Source organism: Electrophorus electricus, chromosome 15, assembly GCF_041902795.1.
Source record: "Electrophorus electricus isolate QZ-2024a chromosome 15, ASM4190279v1, whole genome shotgun sequence".
NCBI classification, from domain to species: domain Eukaryota; kingdom Metazoa; phylum Chordata; class Actinopteri; order Gymnotiformes; family Gymnotidae; genus Electrophorus; species Electrophorus electricus.
In genome coordinates, this window is record NC_137511.1 from 708,617 (window position 1) to 731,500 (window position 22,884).

Sequence of the window (22,884 nt, forward strand, 5' to 3'; positions counted from 1 at the left end):
TGAGGTAATTTGTGTCAGGAAACAATGCAAACTTCGAGGAATTAAAAGACTTGTGCCCTCCTGCAAGGTTGTTCACCATTTCTTTTGTCAAATATGTCTTTTTCATTTTTTGACAACATGGAGCTTCTCTGCTACAGGAGAACAAAAAAGAACAGAAATTCTCCTGTTTGTTATCGTGTTCCACATCAAAGCAGGAGCCAGTAACGAAAACATTCGTCTTCGCAGTAATCAAATTAAATTTAATTAAGGCCTTATGTAGGCAAGCTATATATTCCTGTGCCATGCATCACAAGAGCAGGCAGCTCTGTTCAGGATGTCCCACTGAGGAGAGGTCACATCCTGTCAGGAAGTACAGTAATTTGTGCAACTCCCGCTTGATATCCATCTTGTTAAAGATAAAAGGAAACGGGAACCCAGCTGAAATGTTTGGGGTAGCCAGTGCTCAGTGATCACAGTGTTATTAGGAACATAATAGATGCTAACAGGACAGGGTACCAATTAGCGGTTATTCATCTTGCAGCTGTGTGCATCAAATCGTAATTGTGCTGGCTTTGACAGGACACAGTCAAGTAGATATTGTTAATAATATGTATATACATGTCTCTGTCTACACGCAAAGCACGCATGTTGACAAAGAAAGTTTTTTAAAAGGGAAAAGATCAAAGCAAAGCAAATGGTCTTTAGATAATAAAGCCCACATCAGATTGCTCCCACACGAACACTACGCATCGAACAAAAGAAAGTGATCTCCATGGCAACCCATGATGCTGTGTGTTTAACTAAGATGTCCACCCCGTGCAAAACTCATTTGCAATTAGTGGGGCAGACAAGGTCCTTTAGCAAACGCTCTTATATGCCAGTTATTCTCACCCAGAGCACATGTACAAGGGCAGGACCGCAAGGTCACTCACGGTGGGCTGCCACTACTGGGGACAGGAGACGCGAGTTAAGAGAGCATAGTAAGACCCTCCGTCAGCTTCAGCACGGGTGAGTCCCGCAGAACTACAGAAACCAACCTCTCTGTCTTGGCCTGATATCCAGCACAACCAAAGACACTGACGGAGACGCACTCACGTCCAGCCAAGGACAGGCTGCTCAGTCACATCACAACTGGCAACCTGTCTCTTGTTCTCTTTTCCTTTTTTCCATTCCTTGACTTCTGTCCTCAGAGGCGGATTCTTTGGGATCTGTTTTAATTGCTATAATACATTGTGTTATTAAATAACTGAGAATGCTTCGCTCACGACGTTCAGGTGTGCAGGTCCAGCCCAGAAGATGATCCCCATCACAATGACACTTGGTTTACTCCCTGGGAACCCGTGACTTTGGAGTTGTCAGCACCTGGTCTACCTGCTATAACAAGTGAGCTACAGGAGGTAATCAAGCCAGCAAGGCGGCCTGTGCTGTGGCGCTGAAGCCATGGTGATCTATCCAGTGAGACTCAGCTGTGGCACTGAGGCGATGGTGATGTGGTCAGTACGGTGGACTCCGCTGTGGTGCACACAGGCCTGTCCCGCTCTTTTGATGTCCACAATGAGGGGCAGTGGCATGGTGCTCTATGAGTGGTGTGTGTCCAGCATGAGCTCACCTGGGATGATGTGTTTGGGGCTCCAAACAAGCACCAAGCCATTAGTGGAACAGGAAATGCAACTTCTGAATGATCCCTCACACTCACACACACACAAACAAACCATGATTTAAGAAAAGGAGACCAAAGGGAAAACCTCTCAGGGGGCTCCTGGTTGGACTCAGTGTCATTTATTTCCCTGGAGTTAAAACAAATTGGAAGAAGCTGAGAGAACAAAAAGACCGCCTTCCCCTCCAAACATCTGCCCACATTACACTGTGATTACTGTTCCGACAAAGCAAAGGCCCTATTAATCAAATCACTAATTACGATTCCTTGTAGTTTAACAAAGACACTTAATACAGAATGTCCCTAAAGGTGATTAATTACATTTAAGTGGGCAGAAAGTTTGATGAGGGGGGCGCGGATTCAAAAGACTGCTGACTACAGGGGAGGGACTCTGTGGAACAGTAAGGTGGGGCAAAGAGTTTGGAGTTCCCTCAGACAGATGAGCTACTCTGGGCGGTTTACCAGACTGGAAGACAGGACAGTGAAATGGAAGGGAGTGGACATAGGGTTACCTTTACTTGACCCACGAACGCATTGGCCTGCTCCTCCAGAACAGTGAGATTTCGGGGCAGCAGAGAATCAAACACTGGATCGTTATCATTGATGTCGGTCACCAGCACGCTGACTGTGGTGGTCGAAGTCTGGAAATTATAAAAGTGTCAGGTCAGAATTTCAAAATCTCAATTCGATAAAAGGACATCATGAGATACAGAATAAGTAATGTACATGAGGGACAAGCATGTCACACATCTATGAGTGCTACAGCTGGATGAGTCAAGCAGACAGCATGTGAATAAAAATGACCATTAAACTGTTGAATGTGATTAATTTCATGTCTGCCTGGTGGAGACTAGTGTTTGCTTCCATAAACAAATATCCCCTTCCACTGATTAATTTACGCTGATCTGGCCAAATTGATAACATATTTGCATTCGTTATCAGGCTGTGAATGAAGCCTAATGAAAGATTCCTGCAGCTGCTGGCCAAATTAGTATGTTGGGAGTCTGGATCGGCAGGAAAAAATTGCAGTATCCAAATCAACTCTTTCTCAAGGGGGGAGCAGATAATCCAGTAACAATGATTAACTTCTGAAAGTTAACAAAGCACACAGTCTTTGCCTAACAAATAGAAAAACAGATGTTAGTGTTAATTTGGCACGTGACATTGGTAAGATAATCACAAACATCCTGTTGCCCTGTTTGTGGAGTCGTACATGACCCTGAACGTCTGATGAAGTTTAATTTGGGCAAACATATGCATGAAATTACATCTACCTTTGGAGAAAAGTTACATTCTGCAGTCGGTTGCTTTAGCATAAAGAACACTGAGTCCTGATTGCACATAAATGGCTTAAGTGGTGGTGAGTCCACTTATGCATCATTAGAACCCATAGTGTTTTTCTCTTACACAGTTGCAGGCTACTTCCAGAAGCAGCAGGCAGGCTGCACTTGGTTTCCCGGTTTCTGTCACTGTTGCATTTTCTTAGAACACAAAATAGAACAGCAAATCGAAGCTGGTGGCGATTATGTACAGACACGGACCTGTCTGAAGAGGTCCTGATACCCAGAACCACAGATGAATTTTATGCAAGCAGGTGCTGGAACACTGTTCCCGCTGGCCCTACCAGCACCCTATTCAAATTACGGTCACCATGGTACCTGGGATTCTATTCCAGGCCAATTAGGCCCCACCAGTGAGCTGGTGGTGACAAAGTGGCTTTGATTACTGGAATGATCTACTTGCCATGAATATGAAGCTTTCCCTTGTCTACTCTAATAGGGAATGGAAGCCATTACATGTTCAAAAGAGAAAATATGACTGAATGTCAGTTCCTGTCTGTTGAAGAACTCTGGAGATACTGAATCATTGTTCCATCATTTTAAATAAAATAATCTGGTAAGTGTATTACTGGCAAATATGGACACTGTGTCCTCTCTCCTCCATCACCTCTCATTTAATTCCTGTAGTTTCTATCAAGCTGATGTCAGAATTGGGTGATAAAGCAGGAAAAACAACACTGATCTGTCATGCAGCTCCATCACGCTGACTCATCTGAACCTGGGAGAATGTTTGGAAAGTACAAACAGTCTACGTAAACACTGGGACATCCAATAGCTCGAGCATGTTAGCTTCACAATCCACGACCCAGGCTGACGTTGTTCAGTTCCAGATTCAGATCAGAGGCATCAAACCATCATTCAAGCCCAACTGCGGGGATCCAGAATGCGTGCTGAGAGGTACCCTCCTGCACCAACCACTCTGCCACCACCACCACCACAGACGGTGCTCAGAACTGAGGCTCAGTGTGCATTTGAGTACTCTCATCATGTCGTCACGTATGTCTGTACCTGTGTTACTCTCAACTAGTGTCCATGTCCATAAAAAATTGGCCCCCCAGGGCCTACCCAGGTTAAGCGGTAAGGGCAAAGGAAAATACCATAAATGACCTAATGCTCCTTCACTGGAATGGACAGAGCTTTATTCAAGGTTCAGATGGCAATGAGTTTGACAGATTGTTGCCGTAAATTTATAGCCTGCTGAGTTTGCATTAAGTCAACATAAGGTTTAGCATGAGGGATGCACAAAGCTACTCAAAGCTGTGGGACAAACACAATTTTGTTCTCTGGTTTGTCAACAACACTGTGAAGAATCTAGGTGGGTTCCCTTTACCAAGGCAGAAAAGGGAAGATCATTCACAGATTGCTCCCCTTAGTGGGAGGGTGAGAACCCTGTGCATTTACATAAAACTCCTAAACAAAGGCAGCTAGAGTTTCAGGTAGAAATTCCAAGCGGGTCTGACAGGTCTGATGGGGCTCTGCTATCCGGGGCTGCAATCACATCACATACAGCTGGGTCACCTCCCACAGAGCAGAGGTCAACTAGCCAAGCTTCACCTAGAGGTCTCTGGGACGTGTCCAGTTTTCATCTCTCTCCTACTGAGCATTCCAGAAAGGTGTGTTTGTTAAATTGCCTAATGACCCAGTGGTTTAAGAAAGGTCACTGCATTTCAAGGAGCTGGACTCTCTGGACTGCACACACTCGCCTTAACTACACCCTTCAAAACCTTCCTTGGTGTCCTCAGTTGGAAATGAAGGCGAGAAGGTCAGGGAACAGGAAGAGAGTTGCAGCAGCAGGGAGAAGGTTGGGAAGAACAAGAGAAAAAGTTGGAAAGAGAGAGAGAGACAGAGAGACAGAGACAGACAGAGAGAGACAGACAAACAGACAGACAGAGGAAAGGACAGAGAGACAGACTGACGAGACAGAGAGACAGACAGACAAACAGACAGACGGAGGAAACTTTCATACATTCCTTTTTCTTTTTTCATGAGGTCACCATGTTTCAGCTCCTCTGTGCAGGAGGGGAAGGGAAAACCAGAGGTGCAGTTTCTGCCAATTAAGGTGGATCCTGATTAAATCACAGTGGTTATTCACTCGGTAGCACATGGGAGTGGAGGGGAATTTGTATTCATTCTCCATAAAGGTCACAGTGCTACCATGCTAAAGTGGTACTAAAAGATGCCAAGGCGCCCATCTTCTGAGCTCCTGATGGGATAAATCTGTTGTCTGCCGGCTGCCTCAACAAGCTGGAGGTGAGAGGAGAGTGGGTTTGCTTTAGATCGGAGAATTCTCTTAACGCCCCCACCTCGCCCAGAGCAGGTGAAATATCATCAAGGATGCAAGCAAGGAAATTAGGCCAATGTCCTTGGAAACTGATGTTAAACCTGAGGTGTAAAGACTCTTTTGTTCCACGCCGCTGTGGGAGATGACGCTAGCGCATCCATGGGAGACTGTGGCTTACCCACGATGGCAGCTCGGCGAGGGAACAATCTGTAATTAAGAGAAAAGGGGGAAAGAGCACTGGGCTCGTTTATCTCCATCATTGCAGCGTAATCGCTCGGCAGTGAGATACACCTCACACCACAGTTATTTCAATCAATCACAGCGGGTCCTCAGAGAGGCCCACTTAGCGAATGCCTAGTCAGGGCCCACGGACCAAGAGCTCAGGGGCCTGGGGCATCTGAACACACAGCATGGACACTTCCACAGCGGTTAGCAAGTAAAGGCAGTGCAGAAGCTTTACCGTAGCATTTCTGACTAAGCCCTTAGCCAGGTCCAGGGTTCAAACTGGGTTTAGCTTCTTAGCAGTTCCACCTCGGCAACATGAGTTTAAGATGGAGAAACGAGGATCATGTTATCTGCTTCACGCACCAAGCGCTACGGCGCTTTTGGAAAACACCACTATGATTCGATCTGTTTCGGTGCTGTGCTCGGACTGGCCTCTGTGACTCCTTTTCAGGCAGAAGATTTGTTCAGAAAAGGCCTCCTTCCCCGTCACTTCTCTCTTGACTAAGTGGCTCAACCGAGCGAGGGAGCTTACCCCATCTGGCCTGCGGTCGGAGGCAGTCACGGCAAGCGTGTAGCGGTCCGTACGCTCCCTGTCCAGCAGCTTGGCCAGCAGCAGCAGCCCCTGCCTGCAAAGTAAAGACGCGACAGGCATGAGACCCACAGAAGGACATGGGGCCTGCAGTCACAGTTCAATAAGAACGCCACAGCAGACAAGGGATGGGATCACAGAGCAGAGAAAGGTTTGGAAAAAAAGAAGAAGAAGAAGAAAACTGCACAAGGTACGAAAATGGGGAAAGTAAAAGAATAAAGAGATTACTCTGTAAAATAGGAGGATGGACTAATTTCTTTTGCAAGGCATTAGTCAACTCTCTGCCAGCACAGCTCATCATTCTGAACAGCTAAATCAGACTCGAGCCCTGGACTCCTTGCAGGCCAGAGAGAAATTGAAAATATAGTAATTGTTCTCACACAGCTCCTCAGATGCAGAACAGGTCGTAGCCTTACAGATCACTCAGGCATTACTGCACTACTGATAATGAAGTTATGTAGTATTTCCAAGGCACTGCAGTCTGTTTCTAGGGAAAAGGCCTGGCTTATAACCGAAACCTCCAGGATGTTTTGTTGAGTCTGCAGGTTGCGAGCCTTGCGTGCTGCACTCGCGCGCAATATTTCACATCTCGTCTTTTTTGATTAGTGCCAAGATGAAATGGAAAACTTTCTGAGACGACACGAATGCTCATGTCTTAGCGAAAGCGGTTCTCAGACAAAGGCTGGGAGTTCCCAGAATGCGCGGACCTGGTGCTGACAGGCACTCTCTGTTGATGCCAAACAAACAAATGCAAGATGGCATCCTCAAGGCCTCAGTAACCGTACGTATCTATCATCTATTCATACAGAGCACTATCTGTCACAAACCTCGCAATGATTCTTCCCCATTATATAACATCAACAATAATGATTACTGATGAAGATAAAAGCATCGTGATTATTCTGAGCAGTAGCTGTAAATGCAGATAAAATGAAGCATGAATGAGGGAACCTCATGAATGAGGGATGATTTTGGCACTCTGAATGACTAATAGGCCCATGGGGGGGCATGAAGAACAGTTATCAGAAAACCCAAAAGCCTCATGAGGCAGAGCTTCCTCCATTTATTTGATTTCTGAGTCTGTGGAGGCAAGAGAAGGGGTGGGGGGTATGAGGGGAGAGCAGACAGCTCTGAGTGTCTAAACCAGCCAATATGCAACTCTGTCAGCCTGCCGTAACGCTGACTGTACGTTCTACACACACAAAGCAGCGGAAAGTCTTCAACTTTCTTGCAGAAGACATGTTTGTGGTGACTTTTTTTTCACTGTCAGGTTGGTGTGTTTCCTCTTTGCCACGTAAACACTAGCATGCCTTTAGAGATTCGCCTCCAGGCACCTTTTGCCGAACGTGTGGATTTGTTGAGCTATTGCATAAAGCCCTTTCCAAGTGGCAGCTGCCCTCAGTGTAGCGATGGCAGTGAGAGAGGTGGCCCAGGGGCCCGTGGGCCTGCCGGCAGTCATCAGCTCACTTCCTACTCCCTGCTTACTGAGACACTCCAATAGCCCGGACTTATTAATATTTTATAATGTTCACAATTTCCTGCCTTTGATAGTTTGCAAGCTCAAGAGCAGGGAGGTGGTAGGTGACTGGAGCATCTGCTGGTAACAGGCTGGAATATGAGAGGTTTATTTCTTAAGACATAATGGGCAGCCTTTTTATATTAGAGTAATCCTCCGGCTCTGCTCTCAGAATACAGGAAATAAATAAAAGAAAGATGTCTTATGAACGCATCAGCAGTTTTCACCATGAGAAAATACATATTCTGTAAAGAGGCCCTAAGTAACAAATGTGTGTAAGCCTGCTTTTTAGAAGTAAAGGAATTACTTTATTTATTGATCTGTTACTCTGCACATGCATGTACGCTTTGTGAAAGATAAAGTGTGGCCTACACTATAGAGAGTTGATGGTTTAGAAAGGTGTTTCTCAACTTTCAGCTCTTCATTCGAAGGAATCAAATATGTCTGAACTTGGGAAAATTAGGCAGAAGATACCTTTGACTGGAATTAAGTGAATCTAGGTTAAATGTAATTTCCATTGTAATTATATCATTTAATGTAATTGAAATTGTACTTGCAGTAAAGAGGAAAGCAAAATAAAGACCAGGGGTGTGTGCACTGCCTGGTATTTGCTAAAGCAGGTTTCACAGCATACAAGAGTGATGCCCCGGAGGTGTTATGGTTTATGGTTACAAAAAGCCAAGTTTAGCAGGTAAGGTTTTCTTTCAAATTAGACAAACAATTGTGCTGTCTTCAACATTAGTGTAACACTCAGAGGAAACTCACCTCAGACTGTGATCAATAAAACCATGTCAATTAACAAAACACATAGATTTGCTCTGGCTAATGTGATCTCTGCCCTACTGCAGGGAGTGTTACATTACAATATCAGTGTTCATCGTCCAGCAATAGCCACAGACTTGGTGAAACAAAAACATGTTCAAAAGCTTTCAGAGTGAGCTTACGTTTGGTGGAGCTCAAAGACGTTGTCAGGATCCCCACTCTGGATGGCGTACGTAATGGGATCCCTTTCACGGTCTGTTGCCTGCAAAAAGAAACGCAGCACTTTCATGTAACAGTAATTCAATCACTTACCTGATCTTCCACAAGGCTCTGCTCCGGTGGGAAACCCCAACAGGAACATTGCAGGATACTTATGGAGAAAGATCATGATTTGCTCCAAAAGGTTTAGGCCCAACACTATAGTATTAAGCTTTTGGGTGTATGCACACAAGGTACATTCATTCAAATTGTGTTAGCAGATAGAAAAACTCAGGCATCTATGTAAAAGGTCAAAAAAAAACCTCACTCTAAAAGTGACCTCTGACCATTTATTAATATTGCTTAAACTCACACTGTTATTATTAACATACCAGTAACTGTGAGCCTCAAATTTGAACTACTTAATTATTATACCAACAAATTACACTTGCCTATGCTCTGGTAGTTATAAGATGTGACCTCTGATGAATCAGCATCTTTCATAAAAAGTGTTCATTAGCATAGCAAATCAAGTGCCCATTACTACCAGATCAAGAGGAAACTGCACGTACATTCTTCACTACCACAGTCATGGCACAGCATGAGGCCCAGAGCCACTGTGGAAGTGGCACGGTCCAAGAGCAACAGCAGTGGGCTTTCTGTGAGACCAACGCTCGTGGTGTCGCACAGAACCAACCAGCTGCCAACCGGCCGCCCCGAGAGGCCTGTGACCATGTACCAACAGATCCAGTACCGCCTACGGAGTCCAGGAAGGATATGCCAGCACTTTCTGTAGGAACCTCCTTAAAAGGACAGCAGGCCCTCCAAACAAACTCACTGTCAATTGTTGGTACATAAAGTTTTAGGCTTAGAAAGCCTTCATGCTCTGGCTCAGCCTGGAACACCCACAAAGGTCTACAGCTCTCTCGTACTTACGCCACGGAAACAGCAGGCTTAAATCAGCAAAGCTCTACAAAGAACTATCGATTCCTATGCTGTCTGGTAAAGAAGGCACTCGGAAGCATCTAACACCCAGTTAGCAGTGTCAATTAATGCAAGAGACTCAGAAGTGGGAGATCTGAGCGGGGCTTCTGACCTGTAGCCTGAGCAGGGTGGCTCCAATCCGCATGGCCTCGCTGACCTCCAGGCTGTAGAGGAGCAGGGGGAAGCTTGGGGGGCTCTGGTTGCTGGGGGGCAGCACCTCGATGTACACAGTGGTGATGGAACTCCTAGGAACAAAACCAGCACGTCAGCCCGGGTAGGTGTGAGGGCGCGTCCCATGGGCCTAGCACCCACTGCACGTCACACGCTCTGCAGAACACAATACATTAAAAAAGTGCTCGTGCCAGAGAACATTAGCCAACATCTGCTATAGCGATCAGACATGACATATATTAATGTCTCAGCATTTTTTTAAGGCGCGTAATTACAATCACATGACTCAAGCATCTGTGGAAGTTTCCGAGAAGCTCATCTAGCTGAAGAACGGCTCCAGACACCATTGCGAGAGACGCGATAAAAATGAAGAATGAGGAGCGGAAAAGATCTCTGTATGGACACTAGAACTTCATGTGAACATGGGCGGCAATCAGATGAGCTCAAAGAACACACACACACACACACAGCTGAGTCAATACTCCTCAGTGTGTAGCTTGCAGCCTGCAGAGCTGTGAATATGACTTTATTACATTGAAGAATGTTCCGGTACAACGATGTACAGAGAGTCAAGACTTGCTCACTCATACAGTAAAACTTTTCATGTGACAGTGAAAAAAAAAATTACAGTAATTGTGCTGTCCATGTGAGCACCATCTGGACAACCCAAACAATCACACACTCGCTACCCCACACACATTCTCACTAACACTCAGCATTTTGCCTCTCTTATATGCAGGTGATCTGCGATATTCCATTTAGCCCTCCATGATTCCCATCCATTGCAAACACATTTGAACCCAAAGTCAATTTTTGGAAGGCAGCGTGTCTGTGCTCTGAGCCCTGCAACCTACGGCTGGCTTGCCGTGGAACTGGGGGCCAGCTCCCTGGAACAGCGATGCATCCTTAACGGCGGCTGTTCTATTGATCCGGCAGCCTGTCAGGATTCCTGGGGGTAGGGACCGGGCTGACGTGTGCTGGACGTGAGAGGAGGTAGCCACACTTACAGGCAGAGGTTTCCAATTTCTGCATCTCTGTGTACCAGATGGATTGGGGAGGGGCCTTGCCTGGCTGTGCTGGTCCTGAGGGACATTTCCAAAGCAAAATCTGTCACCCCCACGATGCTGGATCAAAGAGTGGACCAGGAGAAGGCATCAAGTTTCTACTATACTGTAAACTTAGCAGCCACTTTATTACAAACCCTGATCTGGTATCTACACTCACTGGTCAGTTTATTAGGTCCATCTGTCTTATAGGTGCATTTTAGAAGTGTACAGTTACACACTGTAGTCCTTCTGCTGCATTGTGCAGTTCATCAGCTCTCGTCTGTCTTTCACAGAGCCATAGGACCACTGCTGATTGCTGACCACATAGTATTTGAATGGCAAACCATTTTCGAGTCTGTGTAGTAGTAATAGCTGTAGATGTGTGTATCAGGTATCAGGCGCAAAGCGTTTCTTTTACACGTCAGCATCACGTGAGATCCACCATCCACAAAGACACAAAACAGAGAAAGCAACCATTTTGATGTAGATGATGGCTAACACCAGCTGCTGTGCATGCCAACAAATGAGCTACATACCCTAACGATAGACCCACCAGGTCTCTCTAACAAAGTGGCCCCCATCCTCTCTCCCATGGCCCTCTATGCTTACCCACACTCACCTCTGCTCAGAGGAAGGAGCACTGTCCTCCGCCCTGACGGTGAGCGCATATGAGTGTCCCATGGTCAGGTTGACACCGGGTGCCACTGTAATCAGCCCTGTGCGGTTGTCCATGATGAAGTGGCCCTGGGCCCCCGCGACAATGCTGTAGCTTATCAGGCCATTGGGACCTTCATCAGTATCTGTCGCAGTGAGCTGGAAAAGAAATCCTCTTCGTTACTTTTGGCAGGGCTTCGCCCAAGTGTGCACACGTCTCACAAAGCCACTTCGTTTGCACAACAGGTTTCTGAGGGGTAATTAGGGCAGGAGAACATTAAGGTTCTTCCAGGCATGAATTTATTTTGTGTGTTATTATGTGTTTTTGTGTGTCATTAACACAGTGACAAGATCAAGATATTAAAGCCACTAGCCTTATGAAAGTTATACAACAACTCAGATACTTCAGTACAGCATCAGCCTGTGTGAGTTTAATGTGAAATGATAAGATGTAACTAATGCAAAACTCTTGGCATTTTAAGCACTACCTGGGCATCCAAAATTTGAATACTTACACTCATAGCCTGATACTGATTTGTTTTACAACACTGTGATGGGATGTCCATGCTCCACATCCCTCAATGAAAGTAAACATCCTGATGTCCACTACAGCAGGCCTGTATTATTCCACACAGACATGAGCCCTGACCTATTTTGTCAATCACCTGCATGTCAGCGCCAACACTCTCCTAACTACTGAGCAGCCTGCAAGGTAGCGGGCTTGCGTGCAGCACTCACTCCACCAGAACCGCCTGGCTAATGACCAGCCAGAGCGGACAGATCCCGCAATTATTCCAGTCGTAAGCCTTTCATAAATGAGGCCACTAATCCTATTACTCTGGGCGAGTGGACTGTTTGCTAAAACAGTGAGTGGGTTATCGATTACCCGTAATACTGTTTCCCCGGGCTGCATGTCTGTGTAAACGTTGACACTGTAGGAGACGTTGGGGAAGGTGGGCGTGTTGTCGTTGGCATCGATCACTGTGATGTTAATGGTCACCGGAGAGCTCTCGTGAACACCATCTGAGGCGACCATCTGTTGGAAGGAGCATAGAGAGATATAACGATCAAAGACCTGAATACCAAAGCACAGAGTGGGGTGCTTTTCCAACTCTGACCCACATGGGCATTCACCTGATGTAAACATATTCAACATTTAGTAATGCTCAGTGAAGAAAAAGAACAGCACCATGCAAACAAAAATCTCTCATCACATTATTTATTTCATTCATTACATTTGTCTGATCTAATGTAGGTTATCACACCCTGATGCCTAGCACCCCAACACAGTTCCATTGAAGTATTAAAGTAGTAACAACAAGCATTTTTTTTCTGGCTTATTATTTACCATTTTATCTACTGTCTTAAATAAAAAGTTTGTACATTTTGTTTAAATTTATTGTAATGATCCTAACATTACAGTTAAATTAGAATAAGGCCTAAAATATAAGAACCAATTGCTGGACCCATAATTATCCAAGCTATTTTCCCATTAGCTAAAGTGAAATATGGCCTTGGTTAATTTATAATTCTAAAGCGCTTGTGTACACAATGTGATGATTAGTAGGACACCCCAGGGTTCTGAAGATCAGAGAGCACGTCAGAAGTCAGAGGGAGTGCATGTGCAGTATATAACCGTCCACGGGCAGCACTTTGGGAACCAGCGCAAGTGAGTCAAACAGTGACAAAAAAAACAGAATATAAAAGATTGTCTCAGTCAAAGCCATTTCCAGACAATGCCGCAGAATGCTGGCACGTAGAAGGACAGCTATAGCAAGGAGAACTGGATAAAAGCCCACAGGTCAGCACGGTAGAAGCAGTGACGTGGAAATCACACACACACTGCCGTTTTTATGTCTGTGACATTTAGCCGAACTGAGCTCAAACTCTTGGCACATCTCGCCTTGCTGTTTTGTTGATATCCTGATGCACAATCCAGTCTTTGAAAGAACCGAAAGTAAATCTACCAGCGTGTGCAACCTTCAGCCAGCACACCTAGAAAGATACAGTTTAGCACATGTGCTGTACTAATCTAGGGCCTAGTGTGGTGCTAGCTTTGGAAAGCCTGTTGGCCTAATTGTGTGAGAGGTAGCAGACTAACTACTGTTAGGCCTCTGTACCATCACAGAGCGAGAGACCTCAGTGTCGTCATGGAGATGAGAGGCCTCTGTGTCATCACGGAGGCAGACACGTTTGGGAGTGGTGTCAGTTTCATGAATGCGAACATGCCCTCAAACCCCCCCCCCCCCCCCTTGCATCTGAATCTGCCTCCATCACAGGCACTGACCTCCTCTACTGAAAGAAACGGGAGAGTCTATTTAGCGATCGACAGCAAAAAGAAACACACAGCGGTTCCTGGTATTTACAGAGTAACACAAAGCTCCAATGTGTCTGATAATCTCTGAGCAGGGTGATAAATCGACATAATGAGGCCTTTCTGGATTTAAAAAAACAAAAACAAAAAAAAAACAGGATTTGTTTTTCTTCAGGTGTATAAGACCAGGTCCTGAAAGTGTGTGTGTGGAGTAAAGAAAGAACAAACTATCCTCAAGGTTGATCTTGGAGGGATTCCAGCTAACTCGTATGCAGCACAAGGCTTCACAGTCTGAGGCTGCCAAGCGGGAAGGGCTCAAATGAAGCAGTGTGCCTGTTAACAGTCTCGGCCTTAAACAGGATCCAGCCACATTTCAACCTGATTAGACGGCTGCTGTGATCCTCCAACACCCTGGCAGAACAACCTGATAAAGCAGGCACGCCATTCGTCTGGGGGTGTAAGCCCTCCAGCATCAGACATAAAACTGTAAAAATGAATTAACATGTTGTTAGATTATGTTGTATATTACAGCATCACTCATCGATGCCAGGCTAGAGAACATGGTGATGGTAGCTGACGCTACCTGTCTTGGGTTTAAAAACTTCAGATATTTTCGAAGTTAGCCATGTTCTTTATAACTTGCCCCACAAATCAGTGAGTTAGCTGGAATGAAGGCTGTTCCGGCGATCCTGCACAGCAACAGGCCATCAATCCCCAGGCCATGACACCACCTCTAGGGGACAGGACTGGAACACTGCCAATCCAGAACACATAGTTTTGGGGACATGGAGGCCACTGCCAATACCCAGACACCCCCATCCATCTCTCTGCTCAAAACAACCCTAAGAACCCAAGGTTGTGTGTTTGCGTCGTTGGCTCATTAGCATAGCCGTGTTTGTGCTAGCAGAAGAGGGAGAGGGTTCAGGGCTTAATAACCACTGTTTTCATGATTGAAAGTTCTTTGAGGAAGGTGCTCACACCGGGGACCTCAGAACCAGTTAATGAGTAAGGCAACTGTAAGGCATTACATTACAGATGTGCGATTTATCTCTTCCCACAGTCTAATGTTTAAGAATGCTCTTATGCTGATTGCTTTCTCTCATGCCTACAATCGATCCCTCCATTCCAGCTTTCTTCTTTTTTTCCCACTTACATATTCCTATAAGCACATCAATCCAAGAGGGGCTCCGAATGAACACACACAAAGACAGACAAACATACGTGCCAAAGAATGATGGGATTTCAAATATATGTGCTCGCAAAAGAAAGGACCAAGAACAAAACAAAACTGCACATTTTTTTTTTTTGTAGTTTTATACATTTTTTGTATAGGATATTATTTTATTTTAAAAAAAAGCAGATTTGTTCAGGGTTGCTCTGTTTAAGTGGCCATAAAATGTAAAATGGTACCATAATTCGCGCCATCATTTTGAGACAGAAATAACTATCAGGGCACTGCAGACTGGCGAAACGTCTCATACGTTTCATTAAACTGGGCCTAGATCTAGATTATAACAATAACTTCTGATGGAATCTTGCATAACTAGTAAAGTTCAAAAGTGACAGTGATGAGGGTAAGAAGTCATAAAGAGGTCAGGGGTTTCTCATGGAGTCCAGGTGTGACACCCCAGAGGCTCTTACTGTGAAGCCGTAGCTCTGCTGCTCCTCGCGGTCCACGGGCTTTAGGAGTGTCAGGTAGCGGGCCAGCCCGGTAGGCGTCACTGCAAAGATGCTGGCGTAGTTGTCCAGGGAGAACTGCACCATGGGGTCTTTGGTCTGCAAGCGATATCAATCAGAGAGTGTTCAAAAGCACAGAGCATTCAAACGAAAACAGCACACCACTGCAAAGGCAAAGAACATCAGTCCGTTCACTGGATATGAAAGTGAGGCAGTCGATTTCGAAGACAGCAGGAAAGCACAAAAGAACAAACTCGTGGGTTGAGAATGGAGAGGATGAGCTGAAACGACCAGAGATCAGCAGGACAGTCGCCACGGTAACGCTAAAGCAAAACATAAGTGTCAAACAAGTTTATTCAAGATGGAAAGAACATCAAGGATGAATGTACCCACAAGCCTACTACCCTGAGACAATTGTACTTCACTAGCACAATAACAGTTAAAAATGCAATATTACGGTAAACAAAAAATATTTGCTGACATATTGAGGTAGCTATGTGACTATACCTGCAAGGTGCTGATTTATTTTAAGAGGGGTTGGTGGAGTCTTGTTAAAGAGGGAAAAGAAAGTGTTGAGTAAACTGCATCAAAGTGCTTAGCGCACCGCAGGGCTAACAGGAGTGTGCCAGTGTGGACGACCAGCAGCGTGGCCTGATCAGAATTCTGCTCTGACCCGCACCAGGGCGGCAGGTACACGTTGGCCTGTGAGCACAGTGCCTTCCTCTAACCACTTCCATTATGTGAGCTGCTTACCTTACCTCAGCACGGTAGATAATGTTTCTGTGGCCTTGGTTGTTAATGGATTAGCAAATGCGTCTGAGGAAAAATGGCCGTGATGGCAGAGGTTTCTTCACACAACACTGAATGAACGTTATTAACCTTATGTGAGGTTACTTTCTTCCACACGTAGACCTACACAGATAGGACCTCTGGTGACGCACTCATTGTCAGAGCCACTGTGCCGTGTTATGCCCTCACTTAAAGTGTAAAGACAGGCACGTATTCTCTGAACGCTAATTAGAGCGGAGAACTCTGTTAGCAGTAGCCTTTGTGCTAAAAAAAAAGAAATTTAAAAAAAAAATGTTTATTTTTTAATTTCAATTTCAGCCATCACACTGAGCTCAGTTTCCCATAACATGGCTGTACTTTTCTGCTGGGATCTGCCCTCAAGGTTCAGCAAAGACTATATGAGACACTTCAAATGCCATGCTAGCGCTCTAAAGGTAATCAGAAAACAATAAAGCAAGATGGTTACTGTAGGAAAAAGGAGAGCACAGCAAAAACGAGGGCAGACCTTACAGCTATATTTGTGCGCTACTAGCACTTCCACCAATACCAACACACTCGGTTCAGTGTGAACTTCAAGTGGGAGTCAAAACAAAAAAAAACCCTCAACATTTAAATAAACATTTTGGATTATATGTCCTGATGAGCACTCAAGGAATACGGAATAGTGAAGGACTATTAAAGTGAAGTTTAATTGTTTACTTAACAATTCTTTTTTTGCACATAAATCTTCATCTTGTATATGTAGACAAGATTCCTACCTGCTCCACATCATTGTCCATGGCGACAATGCTCAGAGGGCAGGTGAGACTGGCGTTGCTGGAGATTGTTGTTCCAACTGGAGCAGACTCCATGACAAAGCCATGATAAGTGACTAACTGGAAGTACGGCGCCTGGTCGTTCTCGTCCAGAACCTCGATGTGCAGGTTGGCGAACGCCGGGAGAGGGTGCCCGTTGTCCTGCTCTGCCTGAGAGCAAAAGTACAGACATTCAGGATGTGAATGGCAGATGGAGAAAGGGTCTGTACTAGTGTAGCTGTGCTATGAATCCAAGGGCACGATGCACATAAATGTTGATAATCTTTAAGAAAATATAATTAAGCTTTAGTAACTACTGCTCAAACCATGCCATCAAAGGTAGAGATCTACATTAATTAAGTTCCCCTTCCTATCACTGAGTCTGAGTTACTTTGGTCTGGGCACAGCTTTCATCAGTGCTGACCACAAAAGAGTTTAAGAGTGCTCCTCATTACAGAAGGCTTCTGATGCTAATTAGAGAACGCATCTGTGTCCTACAACCGCGGCTGACAATAAGACAATAAGCGTCGGAGAGGTTGTTTTTTTCCTCCGATGGAAAGCGCAAACCTCTGCAATTAAGACCAGCATTCTAATGAGACTGACACATTCAGCAGCCTGTAATTACGGCTAAACAAGCTCTAAAGAGATAATTGAGATGGTGTCTCAGTGGCTGGTTCTAAAAGAGAAGGGGATGGGGGGTCGTAGAAATGAAACCAAGTGCCCACCCAGGGCTGAAGCGCTGAGCGCAGCTGAAACACACACAGCTCCGAGTTTGCCTGTGACCTGCTCTGACAGTGCCTGCTGTGGTCGGGTTCCGACCGGGATGAGGGAACGGTGCAGTGATGCCTCGGAAGGCACCCCCGCAGCCAGACCCCTTGCTGACTCAGCAGCAGGGCTTTCCGAGCTAGTGTCAGGCCCCTTCTCCATTAGAGCTGACAGCACTTAGCCTGAGTGGGAAACATGAGCTGCGGCATCAATTCTGACAAAACACTTCACTCATTCCCAGCAGATGGGAAACATGGAGTGCACCGCCCCCACCCCAACCAATTACCTCCCGCCTTCACACCAAAGCCCAACAGGCGCCCTGTTGAAAAAACCCACGCTGAGCAGACAGGTGTGAATTAGGTATTTGGGCAGAATTGAGACATTCAGTAGTCAGCATTCACTTTGTAAACACCTGATCTCTGTTACATCTAAATCAAAATTAAAAAGCAGCAAGAGAAGGCTAAGAGGGCACAGCACACTATGGAGCATATGAATAAATGTAAAGTCTGGTCTGAATGTTGGGGCCAATGTCACGTACGGAAGCAGAGTACAAGAGCAAATCAGAGTTAAAGAACAAAGAGTTTAATTAAAAAACAAATGTAAAGGCATTTAAACAACAGATGTATATTCACTGCAAAAGAGTAACACAGAATGAATAACTGACAACAAGGAGAAATGGGGAATGCCATGGGGGTATGGCAACATGAGGGAGATGGAGAATAACATGGGGGTATGGCAACATGAGGGAGATGGGAAGTATATACTCAGTGTACACAGTGACATGCTGTCAGAAACACAAAGAAAGGAGTGGTCCATTACAGAAAGGAGGGGTCCATTACAGGGGTGGGGGGGGGGTTACATAAAGGAGGGGTCCATTACAGAATGGCAGGGGCTATTACTGCCAGATGTCAGCAAGACATTTTGGATAAAACCACTACTGCCATATTGAATATTTTTTGTTGTTGAATATTTTTGTGTGTGTAGATCAAGATTCCCACAAAAAAAAAGACATTTTAGCTTATTAACTATAATTACAATTTTAATGAGTTTAAACACCATTTTAAAAGACAGTAAAAACACCAGGAATGAGTGAAAATATGTTTTAAAGAATAATGTGAATATTCAAAACTGGTAGAAATAGACCTAAGAGATGAGGGAGGTCAGCCTGGAAGACTTTGGGGAAATTCCTGGAGCATGTTTCTAAAACTGGCACTATGAAGAGCGTGGAGCACCTACATCTGAGACAACTTCATCAGAAAATGACGAAACTCATTAAAAAGTTATTTTACCAGTTTTGGAAGGGTAGACTATGTCTCAAATGCCATCTTAAACTCTGAGCACTCTTTATTGAATATTACATCAGCATTTAAGGCTGAATGTACCTGAACCTGGAGCCCCACAGGGCTTCTGTCAGTCAACCATTGCTGTAAGTCTACACACCCAACCAGTTCATTCTCAAATTCTCTACTGATTTAATTTTATTATCCCTGTTGTTGGAAGACAACCCTAATTTATTCCAAGAAAGTGCTGACAGCCTGGCCAAGTGAAAGCAGGATATCCTCATTACCCATGTCTGTGGTATTTTGGGGTAGTTCTACATGTCTTACTGCTGGGCTCAGCAAGAACATGGGCTACAGCACAAAAAAACAAGGAAGATTGGTAGCCACACCCAAAAGATTTTCCAGATAGTACAGGTGCAAGCTACTGTAGGTATCTGTATCTGTAAAGCAGACAGTGAATGTGTAATTACCTTGTTGTTCATAAAGATGCAAAAGACACTCATTTTATTTTGCATGTTTTCTACATCAGGAGGTTAGGGTGATATTTCCATATGTAAATTAAACTCATGTTTGTAAAACAGGTGACATGAAATTGGGGCTAAAAATGTTAATTATGACTGATGTGAGATGATTAAAAAGAAGTCAAAACTCAGCAGCCAATATGATTGATGGGGCTCCTTTCTGACCATAAACGGAGAGTTAATTCCTCTGGAGCGTGTGCCCCCAGATGAACACCACCCAACACTTCCAAGGGCCCAATGGAGGGACGCAGACGTAGATGGCCAGAACTCTGTCATCTTAGTGGCTCTGTTGCATGAAAGGATTACTAAAGGTTGACAGTCTCGCTGGGCCCCTCCCTCTCTGCTCCACAGAAACGCGACCTCTAAAAGACTCTTGCTCTTTTCTGCGCCAGGCTAATAGTGTTTGAGCCCCCAGAGAATTCAAAGACAGTCACACTATAGTTGGTCACTGAGGTAGTCTTAAGGTGTCGATAAACAGCAGAGATATAATAGACTAGAGAAGGTTAAAATTGGACATGGGCTTGACACTTCTACATGAGCCATGCGCACACATCACAACGCTATCGATCTTTTTTCTTTAGCAGAAAGAAACGACAAGTGTACTGAACAAGAGGATGGGAATCTCCTTCCTGTTCTGGACTGCTGATTAACACAGGTTAAGGAATGCGTAAATGCAAGGTGCGCACATCCTCTAGCAGGGTTCCACATTACATACGAACTATATCTTCATAGGAGCTCATTCAGGGTTTTGCACAGGTCTGGTTCATGGCCAGAATGTGATTACTGCCGAGGTGAAAAAGTACTAAACATCTACAGCTAAATGTGAGGAGTGGGAGTAAATCTCATCTCATTCGCAAGGAAAAATGAGCAGCCAAGCGCTCCAACTGGCCAGAAAGGGCAGTGTGTTCACAGAATTACATTCATATCATCACATTCACAGTCTGGGTGGCTAATGGATCGCTTACCAAATAAGCAACATGCCTAAACGTTTATCATTTTTAATCTGACATTATCTGTAGGTTGCCAAGCAACTGAGTACTGTTGTGACGATCTGACAGGCTAGGCATGACGCAAGTGTAGGAGGATTAGGATTAAGGGACAATCCAGTATGATCATCCATAGTACATCTGAAAGTCGCAGAACCAGGAAGGTCAGACAGAGAACCAAAACTAGATAAAATCACAGACAAAAAAACAGGAAACAAACAAAATAAAAAACATAAAAATAAAATTCTGTATTATGTATAATTATGAATATGTATATCATATATAGGATTATGTATAAAAGATAACTAAAGAACTAAAGAAAATAAGCCTACTCTTGAGATGTTATTTGAAGTAGTCACAACAGTAGACGTTAGTGCTTGATTTAAGCTACAGTAAATACATGTACAGATGTACATACATACCTACAGTTGTAGTACATTTGTACCTACAGTTGTGACCAAATGTTGACATACTCTTGAACATTTGGGCTGATTTACACTCAATTTGTGTCAATTCACACAGGTTGACACACACAGGTTGATAATGGCAATAAAGGGTAAGTCTCCCCCATCTCTGGTTTGATTGTAATTAGTGTCTGTGTCAGTGTCTCAGCTCTTGAGACGCTTATGCATCTCAACCATGGCTGTAGTGGTGCTGACTTACTGAAGCATGGGGAGAGCAACAAAACCAACAACGAATCAGCACACAGAAGCAATTCAACTTCACAAATCACAAAAGGGCATAAAAACATTTGAAAATGTCAATCACTTCTGGTCAGGTAGACCGAGAAACATTTCATACTCAACCACCAGCAAAATCTGCAAGGATGCAAAAAAAAAAACAAAAAAAACAAGCAATTTCTGCTGAAATACAGCCTTCTCTGCACAAAGTGCTGTGGCTATTTCAGAACATGCTATAAGGACGTAGTTGAACAAAAATGGTCTGCATGGTAGATTTGCCTGACAAAAGCCTTCTGCACAAATACCACAAAACAGCCCTCATACAATATGCCAACCAACCCTAGAGAAGCCTCAAAACTTAGAATCATTAAAATCATTCAAATAAAATAACATAAAATTAAAAAGTAAAATTAGGAATAAAATGATTGGGGGTGATGAGTCCTATGTTTGGAAAGGACTCCTCAAGGCATGTGCAGAAAAGCACCCCAACCCCAGTGAGAAGCTCTGTGAGCTACAGCAGCACAGGGAATTTAGTCAAAAGCGGCACCAGGATGAATACAGTGTGTTTTCAGAAACTACTGGGGGACAAATTACATCCATTGTCATATTTCCACCTTGACAATGATCCCAAACACAAGGCCAAGTTGACTCTTCAGTGGCTTCAGCAGAAGGAAATGACTGGTCTGGAGTGGTTGGTGACCTCAACATCACTGAGCCACTTTGGAGAGGGACTCACACATGCAGTGCACCATGCAACCAAACAAGTTATAACTTTACCACATGAGAAAATATAAAAAGGGCCTCAAACTATGAAAAAAGACTACAAGCTGTCATTCATGACAAAGGGGTCAATACAGGACATTAATAACTATGGGTACTTCTGAACAGGCCCATTTTAGTATTTGCTGTGGTATGTTTAAGGTCCGTGCTCATATTTTCGCTAAACATGGTATACATCTTGTAGATTCTGCCAGGGGCATGTAAACGTACCAGTACAGAGATATCAGCAGCCTCAGTACAGCAAATAATTTCTTATTTACAGAGTAAACATTTGTATGAGTTGGAGGCAGAGTTCTGGAGGTCTAGTGGTAGGTAGGCCCTTATCTTCATAGGCAAGAGGCTGCGGCTTTATCTCTCAGGCAGATTGGCACTTTGTAACTCAGTCTGAGGGATTGGTGAGCCTGTTGGGTTAGTGCGGGCAGAGTATCAGGGGCAGGATTGCTGATCTCCCCACGGAGGCCCAATCCCTCGGCAAACACGAACTGTCACCTGAGAGTGATTTGTCCAATACGGACCACCAAGAGGGACCGAGGGAGACGTCTGGAAGAAAGAATAGCTCAAGCAGCCCTGAGTTTGACCTTGAAGCAGATCAAAAGCTTGTAGCAAAAACATCCCGCACACACGCAAGCACACACACACTCTTTATTACACTTAATTTCCAGCACACACTGCACACCTCTGACTCACGATACACAGTAGTCATGTAACATGTCTGCATACATCCATATCTCAGTATGCAGCTCCACTTTTCTTTGATCCTGTGGGATGCCATAGGCGGAGCTGCTAGCAAGGGGCTGTGTTTCATCCACACATTAGCCATGTCCACGCCGGGGCTCGTGGGGCAAGCGTCCCATGGCACACACGCTGCTCTTTATGCATCATTACACTGAACCACT

The 22,884-nt window shown here is 44.7% G+C and overlaps 1 protein-coding gene across 12 annotated transcripts in view; it reads right to left on the minus strand.

Annotated features, from left to right (window-relative positions):
- pcdh15b (protocadherin-related 15b) overlaps window positions 1-22,884 on the minus strand; it is a 115,232-nt gene that overhangs the window by 51,140 nt on the left and 41,208 nt on the right. For all 12 annotated transcript variants that reach the window (XM_081697168.1, XM_081697165.1, XM_035533817.2 and 9 more), the window contains 8 exons: window positions 16,941-17,147; window positions 15,358-15,492; window positions 12,289-12,438; window positions 11,368-11,561; window positions 9,644-9,776; window positions 8,532-8,611; window positions 6,015-6,108; window positions 2,149-2,277 (listed from right to left, as the gene is read on the minus strand). In XM_081697168.1, coding sequence (XP_081553294.1) covers window positions 2,149-2,277; window positions 6,015-6,108; window positions 8,532-8,611; window positions 9,644-9,776; window positions 11,368-11,561; window positions 12,289-12,438; window positions 15,358-15,492; window positions 16,941-17,147 — 1,122 coding nt within the window. The remainder of the gene's footprint in view (window positions 1-2,148; window positions 2,278-6,014; window positions 6,109-8,531; window positions 8,612-9,643; window positions 9,777-11,367; window positions 11,562-12,288; window positions 12,439-15,357; window positions 15,493-16,940; window positions 17,148-22,884) is intronic.